The 10,609-nt window shown below is 37.0% G+C and overlaps 1 protein-coding gene across 1 annotated transcript; it reads right to left on the reverse strand.

Moving 5' to 3' along the window:
* Nucleotides 1-364: 364 nt before the first annotated feature.
* On the reverse strand, nucleotides 365-1,380 carry LOC122197469 (secreted RxLR effector protein 161-like). The gene is made up of 2 exons (XM_042901622.1): nucleotides 963-1,380; nucleotides 365-474 (listed from the first exon to the last, which is right to left on the reverse strand). Exons 1-2 carry the CDS (start codon nucleotides 1,378-1,380, stop codon nucleotides 365-367), a joined length of 528 nt encoding a protein of 175 aa, XP_042757556.1.
* Nucleotides 1,381-10,609: the final 9,229 nt, after the last annotated feature.

Consider the following 10,609-nt stretch of genomic DNA (forward strand, 5'->3'; position numbering starts at 1 on the left):
TTCTAATTCGATCTTATAAATTTGTGCACTCCACACAAACTCGGACATATATTAGAATACAAACTATGAAGCCCCTTAGCTCACATGTTAATTCCAGTTACATAAAATGACATGTAACACTAAAATCACCAGCAATCCTCCCCAATTTTAGTGTAACCCTTGAACAAACATAACCTTATCAAACAAACCAAACTAGTACATAATGAAAATATCGAAACGATTGAATTCCCACTTAGTATCATACATTTGCAAATACTTGAGAATTAGGGTGTTCTAAGAATTGAACCCATCAACCCATTTGAATACCAGAAAGTAAAATACATACTAGTTTATTGAATTTCTAGCAAAATACAACTTGACACTATTATAAAGTCGTGTGTCCCAATCCTCTCATGATCGTATCAAGGTCAAGTCCACAACCTCTTGAAATGCAGCTACACTTCACAATCACGTAGGTAACTCCTTTCCATGTATCTGCACATACATTTATCAAAGGAATTATTAAGAAGTTAAACTTCAACCTGGCTAACTTGCAGAACCGAACACATACCTGGAATGAATACTTCATATGTTCCAATCTATAAGTATGAGCTTTCCACATTGAATTCAACTCCTAACATTATATTAGGAGGGAATTGGGTGTCTCATCATTACAAAATTAAATGGACTTTAATCTTATCCCGATTACAGACTTGTGCACTAAGTCTCTTGTCAGACCTTTAGTCAAGTGATCTACCAAATTTTGTTGCGATTTCACAAACTCAACCGAAATCACACGATTCATGATTAGTTCTCTAATCATAATATGTCTAACACCTAGGTTTCTAGACTTGCCATTATAAACCGGGTTATATGTCTTAGCCAAAGCGGTTGCACTATCACAAAGATAGAAATAGGTGTTATCGGTTTAGACCACAAAGGAATCTCATAGGCTAAATTCCTTAGCCACTTTGCTTATTTACCAATAGCTGCTAATGCAAAAAAATCATATTCCATTGTCGAGTTTGTAATGTAAGTTTGCTTCTTGGAAGCCCAAGAAATGGCACCTCCCCCAAGCAAGAATACCCAACCAGAAGTTGAGGAATGGTCCTCCATGTTGGTTATCCAACTTGCATTTGAATGACCTTCTAAAACCGAAGGAATCCCCAAGTAACTCAAACCATAATTCATGGTTCCCTTGAGATACTTAAACACTCTATTTAATGCTTGCCAATGTTGAGCATTGGGATTACTAGTGTACCTGCTCAATTTACCCACAGCAAAAGCAATATTAGGTCTGGTACTTGTCATGGCATACATAAAGCTACCGATAGCCAGAGAGTATTCCAACTGTGAAATGGGAACACCATTATTTGGCATTAGTTTCACACTTGGATCCATAGGAGTACTCAGAGGAGAACAATCGATAAAATTAAATCGCTTGAGAATTTTCTCAATATAATGACTTTGAGTCATTACCAACCATTTGTTCATCCATTTAATTCGTATTCTAAGAATTACATTAGCCTACCCTAAATTTTTGATGGAGAACTTAGATGATAACAATTTCTTTGTTTCATCTACTTGATTTTGGTCGGTACTAAAAATCAACATGTCATCTACATATAAGCAAATGATCACTCCAGCTCTAGTAGCATCATCAAATCTACTATAAACACATTTTTCGCATTGGTTTGTCTTGAAACCAGAAGACAAAATAAACTCATCAAATTTTTGATGTCATTGTTTAGGTGCTTGTTTCAGCGCATACAAAGATTTGACAAGTTTACAAACCATGTTCTTTACCGCGCATAATGAAACCTTCTGGTTGTTTCATGTAAACTTCCTCGTCAAGATCACCATTTAAAAAGGTTGTTTTCACATCCATTTGGTGAATAACCAGATTATAGATGCTTGCCAAAGCAATCAACAATCTAATAGTAGCAATACGTGCAAATGGAGCATATGTATCAAAATGGTCAACGTCTGGTTTTTGTCTAAAACCTTGAATGACTAACCGGGCTTTGAATTTATATATAGTCCCATTAACATTCATTTTCTTTTTGAAAATCCATTTGCAACAAAGTGGTTTAGAACTTGGACGCAAATCAGACAACACCCATGTGTTGTTCTCAAGAATTGATGACATTTCATCGTCAATTACTTCCTTCCAAAAGGCACTATCACGAAACTTCATGGCCTATTGATAAGTCTTAGGATTTTCTTCAATACCATATCAATAAGAGTATTCAAGATTAATTTCATCCCTTGAACCTTCCACCAAATACAGTTGGAAGTCGGATTCGAAATTTTTCGCAATTTGGCCTCTTTTGCTTCTACGAAGCTCTTTTGGTTCTTGCACATTACCACCATCTTGAATTTCTAAATTTTGCTCTTTATTAGCACCAAAGGTCAGATCCTTAGGCCTTTGAATCGATGAAAACCGCATCTCATCAAAAATTGCATGCTGTGATTCGATAAAAGTGTTGATCGAAACTGAATCATTAGGTTCTATTACATAATACATATATGCCTTGGAATGTTCAGCATATCCAATGAATATACAATTAATTTCACGTTCTCCCAAATTTTTCTTTTTGGGCTTGGTGAGTTTTACAACTGTCCGACATCCCCAAACCCGAAAATAACTTAGATTTGGCTTTTTCTTAAACCAAAGTTCATATTGGACTGTTTTGTTCCTTTTATTTGGAACCCCTGTTTAATAAATAGCAGGCCGTTAACATGGCCTCTCCCCAGAATCCTTCACTCAATCCCGAGTATGACAACATTGAGTTTACCATTTCCTTTAAAACTCGATTTTTGCGCTCAACAATACCATTATGTTGGAGTGTGTAAGGTGTCGTGGTCTCATGAATGATACCCACTGATTGAAAGTATATAGGATCCATATATTCACCTCCTTTATCAATCCTAAGATATTTAATCGGAATACCCAATTGCAATTCCACCACCGTTTTGTATATTTTGAATTTATCTAAGGTTTTGTATAATTTTGAACCCAAATTGTTTTTGCTTCTCCAGTTTGATCCTGAATTGTTATTCCTTCACCACTCATTATTGTGTTGGTTGTTATATTGACTGTGTTGTGATGACGATATAAAAAAATAGACTTTCTTATTTTATATAGGCATGATCGTGGGAAGACTAGTATACCTCTTACTCCGCGATGTTATCATCATCATGTGAAAACATGTTGTGCTTCTTACAATCCGCACTCTTGTAGTATTGGATGTGCACAAAAGTACCCACTAATTTTATAATTTACAACCTAACTAACTTAACTAACTAAAATTCACCTAGGCAGTGTACCTAGTCGAATTATAGAATAGTTGGGTAAGCCGGGTGTCGATCACAGGGAACGGTGTTAACTAATTAATCTACTTACTACTAAATTAATCTAATTATTAACAGCTTAAAAGGGTTTTATCTGATTTTACAAGATCATACGAACTTTACTCAAATTCAATCAATTACTAAAAACACTTCTGTTAGTTCAAATCCACTTTCCCTCAATGGTTTATAATTTAGCTATGACAATTACTGTTGGTACCAATTAATATAATATTAGCAATTTAGTTCTAAATCTACACAATAGTTAACACAGAATCAATTATTGAATAAGATTGGAGCCATGTATGATTGATTAATCAAAGCACAATTAAAGTCACAATATGAGTTCTCTAGCACAGCTTAATTCGATGATTTAGTTACTTATCTAAGATTGGTTTGATCTTAGCTCTAATAAACTAGTGTTCACTGAGTTATTAGGTATTCAAATTCATGTAGATTTGTATTCACTAACTACACAGAACAAGAATTTGAAGCAATCCAATATTAAATTAAACATGCTAGGTAAAATCAATCAACACAAGCATATTACCATCAAGTAAAGTCAAATATAATGCATCAAAACCATGAGTTCCAGCTTCATCTAGCTAACAGAAACAGCTAGATTTAGCTGTACATACTAGCAAATAAACAAGCACAAATCAAAGTATAAGACATGTTCAAGTATCAACAATTAAACTAATTATGAACCTCTACTCTTTTGGTGTTGAAAACCTTCTTCCAAGACTTTTATTCTGCTGAAATTCGTCTTCTGAAACCCTTTTCTCCAGCCAAAAGCTTCTCAAGTCGTAATGAGCAAGAGAATTTATAATATCTGATTTTACCGAGTTCACGTCGTGAACCATAAGGATTCAAGTCGTGAATGCGAGTTTTCAGTATTCGACAAGGACTCTTTCACTCGGATCCATATCTTCTGGAACACTCTGCTCACGTCGTGAACATCTAATTACTCACATCATGAGTATGTCTTTTTGCTGAGTTTTTCCATCCTGCTTCCCTTCAAGCCTCCAAAGTTCCAAATATCGTCAGTTCTAGTCCCTCTCTCCGAGAATGCTTCTATATTGGCTGCAAATAACAATTTATCCTTATAAGTACCATTATTCTATACAAATAACCAAAATATATGTAAATTTTAAATAAATATTGCCTAAAAATATGTATAAATATGGCAATATCAAAATACCTCACACTTGTTCTTTGCTTGCCCTCAAGCAAATCTAATTATTAATTCAAACCTTGATCACCATCATTACATAGAACAATCCAACTCAAACTCATCCATTATGCGAAGACCTCAACACATGCATTTGTGTCTAAAGTTTTTCCTAAGTAACCCCCCTCAATTCTAAATACTCACAATCCTCATAAACACTGACCCACTTCTGTCGAACAATGCTCATTTTATGCAACCCTCTGAATCCATCCTCAGAACGCTCTCTAACCTCAAGGTATTTTTGTAAAGCTAACCAAGCATACATAAACTAGAGAATTACAACTTTTAGAAGATACCACAATATGGATCTCCTGAATTCTTCACTTCTTGATATTTTGATCTTTGATTTCTTTGAATTCACCAACTTTTATGTTTGATTTTGATATCTTCAACTTTTGAAACTTCAGAATTTCCGATCTTTGATCTTCATGCTTTCATACTTTTATGCTCCAAAAATTCTTCAATTTTTTCACTTTTTGGTAATTTCTCTCTCTTTTTTTTACATGTACTCACTTTTTATATCACTCAAAAACCTACATGCTTAAGCATGGGCGCTTTACTTCAACCCTTATTGGTTAAGATATTAGTCTATGTGCAATGACTACATAAGCTTTCCTGGATACATTTCAGGTTTAGGCTGCTAAACATATCGCATCCCTCAAACTAAGCGAGGTTATGTTTTTGTCCCATGATTTCACTAGAATAAAGGAGGCCACAAATGCACTATAACGTGTATCGGCTCAACTAAACATTTGAGCTCTTATCAGATCATCCCAATGCAACACTAGCAACTTAAGTTCAAATTATTATTACTAGAACTAATATTAGATTATTATTTCAAACCTATGAAAATTTTTAAATTACCTAAGATTTCTAGCAATTTACTTTTTTACTTTTTCGACCCCCTACCCCACACTTATTACATACAATGCCCTCATTGTATGCATAAACTAAATTAAAAGCAATAAAAGGGAGAAAAATGAACAGACTCCCCTGGGATAGTGGCGTGATCGAACTCCATAAGTGTGGACAAAATGCGCATCTCGAATGTGGAACTTCTTCGAAATATGAATATGGATCTTGATCTCGCAAAAGATGTAATAAGCGTCAATAAAATATGGAATCGAGATTTCAAACTTCAACAAAGGTGGTGTATATCTCCAAACAAGAAGAATAATGTGGGAAAGCATACGCCACATTAAATGGTAAAGAAACCAAGCCAAAGTAATCTTCATAACAATCCCAAGAAGAAAAGTGGTGACCCATGTAGTAAAATGCATCAATGGGCTTCATCTTTATGGAACAACATGGTTCACGTCCTGAATTATAAGAAGGACCACGACGTGAAATCGAGAAAACGTGGAAAGTAGAAACCCGTGAAAACTTGACTCACGACATGAATTTCAGGGAGTCACGACGTGAGTACTGGACATACAGAAAACTGTTTTGTCTTCACCTCTTAACTTCAAACCAATGTCTTAATTGATTAAGACCTTGATTTTATGACTCTTCTCTACACTAATCCTCTCTCTTGACTCACCCTACACTTATTTAAAATTGTGGGTCTTGACTCTTAGCTTCTTAAACTCTAACGACACTTGTCTAAACGAACGCAACTCTTGACTCGACTTTACTCCCTTTCCAAAACTCCTTAGCAAGCTGTAATCAAACAACCAAAAGAAAATAAAAGTAACATAATAATAAACGAACAAGTGTTTCAAATTTTTCAAACAAATTAAAACCAAATAAGCTAGAAACTAAAAACTAAATAAAATCAAATCAATCATCCTCATCATCATCATCATGCGCTCCACTTGTACCCGCTCCATCTCCTCCTTGGTTTCTATATTCACTCCACCGAGGGAAAATCGGGTAATGATTCCCCAAATGAGGAGGTTGCTCAACATGGAAATGTCGCACCATATTTTCCACAGTCCCCCCAATCCAATTGACGCTAAGTGAAAGCTGATCAAAATAGTCTGTCATATCACCCCTAAAATGTGGTCCTCCAATGGGTGCTTGTTGGTGCACCGGTTGTCCTCGTTCACCTCTCCCTCTCACATTCCTTCGCCTTGGTCGTGGTTGTGGCTGTTGCTCGGGTTGATCACCCGACTGGTCACCACCCTCATCATCTGATGCCAAAATATCCCAGTGAGATCCAAAGTTCTGAACAACCTGTATTGTCTCCAAATAACCCATGCTAAACTCATTCCCATCCATGCAAGTCATGGAACGGGTAATGTCGGGAACAAGCAAACCATACGATCGGGCCAAACATGTAATGAATTGCCCTCCACAGATAGGGATCCCAGGACAAGAACAAGCAGCAGAATCAGCCAGAAAGTGTGCCAAAAAGTAAGGAATGTTGCAACACACTCCCGGATGTAAGATACACCATAAGAAAAACATATTCTGCTTCGTTACTTTATCCCCATTCCTCCTGTGGCTGATGGAAAACGTGATGAATCGGTGGAGTAATCGGTGAATAGGGAACTGAATGCTGCTCTCGGGTGATACCTAGGAGTTAAACACTCCGGAAGCAATGTTGTGCCAGAAATTAAACCCTGTAACACCATCTGCATAACTTCTGACCGCCTCCCTCAAGAACATGCCAAAGTCAGGAGTTATTGCCTCTTGGGGATTATATATCCCCACCCTCCAAGAAAACTCCACAAGGCTGCATTCATGGTACTCTCCCCTGAGACAGAATACCAAAGCTCGCTGGTAATTAGGGTCTTCGACATTTTCGTGGAATGTCACTGTCGAGAAGAACTCCACACAGATTTCCTTATAAACCCTCTCTTGAATGCGGAAAAGATTTAGCCACCCCGAACAAGTAAACGAAAAACCATCTCCCAAAAATACTTTCATGAAATACTGGGACATTTAATCAACAAGCCCAACCTCCCTTAACCTTGCCCAATTAATTGTAGGTGCAACAGCAATCTCATGGTTATAAATCCACCCCAAACGATTGTTCCAGCGGTTCAAAATGTCTTGGGACATTGTTGTTGGGAAATTGTAGAACGGATGTAAACTCGACACCCCTGTCGGGATTTCTCTCCTGGGAGCCATTGCTGCAAAAATAAACAGAAAACACAGCCAACAAAAACATCCCAAAATATCATAATTAAACAGAACAGGAAATGTCAAGTCCCAGGATTCACGTCGTGAGTTCGTAATCGAAGTCAGAATCGGTCAAGGTAGAAATCAAATCAGGCCAACAATGTCAATGGGGCTTACTCCTAGGGCGATTTCAAACTCATTACAAACACATGCAGCAAGAAATTCACAGATTTAGGGTCACGATTTTTAAGATTCAAGTGAAATGCAAACCCTAACCCCTAAATCTAGTAAATAAGTCAACAATAAACAATGTGAAGAAGATTGATTTACCTAGAATGGTGAATTACGTAAGCACAAGAAGAATACGAGGAATGTCGGCCGCAATCGCGAAGATGGGGGACCAGAAAACTCGTTCACCTTGTGAGGGATAAAGAAATGTGGCTAAGTCAAAGGAATTTGTTCTTATTTGTGGTCCCATGTCAATTCATAATTCACGTCGTGAATTGTAAGAATTCACGTCGTGAGTTCGTTTGGGTTGTAGAATTGGACCATTTAATTATATAAGATTGTAACATGGAGTGGGTTGGACTAGTAATGTGCTAAGGGATATATTGTTCGTTTCAACCTGGACTCACGTCGTGAATCATAATGATTCACGTCGTGAATAATGCCTGATCATGAAATTAATTATAAACTCCAAATCTATCTATTAACTAATTTTTTGAATTATTACCACTAATTAAACTGACCCCACTCTAAGTGCTATATTATGTATAAAGTGATTTGGATGATATGATCGATTTCCCTAAAACTAAAAATGCAAAAACTAAAAAGAAAAAAAGAATATGCAATCCAAACTCCGGTTGCCTCCTGAGAAGCGCTTATTATTTAGGAGTCTTGAGTTGGACTTCGTGCCTCCTACGTTGAATCTTCAGATGAGTCCACCACCTGGATCTTTTGCTCCTTGAAGCGTCTCTTGTAAGCTTGAACTCGACGAATATACGCCTTTTTAGAATTCTCCTTTTTAGCCTTGACTTCGTCTCCATCGATCTTGCGTTTTATCCCTTTAGTCCCTAATTTGTCTTCACACTTAAGCTCCATAGTATCCTTCTCTTTCTTCACCACTGGACTAGTCACCTTTGATGTAACTTCTTCTTCATCACTCGATATTTCATCACTTTCCTCACTTATCAAAGATGTTGGTTTTGTGTAGGCAATGACTTCAACGAAAAATGGAACGGATGCTCTTGGTTTAGTGTGTTTGACTTGATTAACTGTCTTGATTTCTTCTTCCATAAGCTTCTCTAATTCTTCAAGTTCTTTCTCTTCATCAATATTGAACACTTCACCTTTAACATCATATCCTTGAAATCCATCTTGTATTCCAAAATCTTCCTTATCATCACCAACCCTTAGTGTAAGCTTAGATTCACGAACATCAACTAGCGTGCCAGTAGTATTTAGAAAAGGGCGACCAAGAATGATTGGGATATTTGCCTCCTCCTTCATATCCATAATTACAAAATCAACTGGGAAAACAAATTTCCCAATTTTAACAAGGATGTCTTCTATAATTCCTCTTAGATGCGTCATCGAACGATTGGCCATGTGTATGGTCATTTTTGTTGCATTCATTTTCTGAATATTTAGCTTTTGGTAGAACGAAAAAGGCATCAAATTTATACTAGCCCCAGAATCGGCTAAAGCATAAGTCTTCAATTTGTTATGAAACTCACATGGAAGAGTGAGGCGTCTGGGATCTCCAATCTTCTTATGTAACTTTCCCAATACAGCTCTTGAGCTTTGCTCACTAAGAATCACTTTGTAATTTTTCTTTAATTCATGTCGAGTGTCTATTAGATCTTGTAGGAAATTCGCGTATTCTGGAATTTTTTATAATGAATTCATAAAAGGAGTATTAATAAGAATACCCTTTATTTGTTGAATAAATTCCAGATGTTCCTTTTCCAGTGGACTAAGATTAGCTCGGGACGGGAATGGCAAAGGCGGTTTATAAGCTGGAACATATACGGAATTTTTCTGTTCAGACCGGGTCCACGACGTGAGCATAGCGGGCTCACGACGTGAACTGGGTATTCCAACAGATTCTTCATTTTCGAGTTTCGGCTTCTTCGGCTTTAGATCAGGCTGCTTTGGTTCCACTTCTAGTGCCTCCAAAAACTCAGAGATTGCCTCTTCTTCAGTATCAATTGCCATAACATGAGGTTGAACTTTCTTATCAGGAAGTTGTGAAGATAATTTGTTATTCACCAAAGTAGTGAGTTGATCAACTTGGACTTCTAAACTATGAAACGATGCTTGATGATTTCTTAATGAAGCTTGCTGGTCAATCATCATTTTGTGATGTTCTTTCATCATATTCATGTGTTCCTTTAGCACTGCATCGGTATCATCATGTCTTCTCTCGGATGCTTCCATAAATCGGGTCAACATGTTTTCCAAGTCTACTTTCTTTTCGGCTGGTGGTTGCTCTTTTTGATAGAAGCCTCGGCATGGCTACTTATATTTTTCTTCTTTTTGCCTCTTGTACTCATCGTAAGGCAGCCACTCTTTCGTTGGTTTTCTCCAATCTTCATCATACTTCTCCCCACTTGAGTAGCAAACTTGAGCCTTCTTGTTCCCATATTCATCCAAATTGAAATCTTTCGTCAAGTGTGGCCCACTGCATCGTTCACAACCAACTCTAATTGCATGAATTGATTGGTCCATTTGGGTCAGCTTCGGTCCATATTATTTAGCATTTCCATCATAGCAGTCATCTCTTCAGAATGTGCACTTCCAACTCCCTTTACTCCTTCATTCCTTGGATTATGGTATTCACGAGAATGCTTTGCAAATTCTTCAACTAATTCCTTGACTTCACCCGGATTTTTCTTTGTAAGTAGTCCTTGAGAATCAAGGAGTTGTCGTGTCATTACATTGACCCCATCATAGAATATAAATACTTCTTTTTGGATGTTA

The sequence above is a fragment of the Lactuca sativa genome, chromosome 4, assembly GCF_002870075.4.
Source record: "Lactuca sativa cultivar Salinas chromosome 4, Lsat_Salinas_v11, whole genome shotgun sequence".
Taxonomy (NCBI): Eukaryota; Viridiplantae; Streptophyta; class Magnoliopsida; order Asterales; family Asteraceae; genus Lactuca; species Lactuca sativa.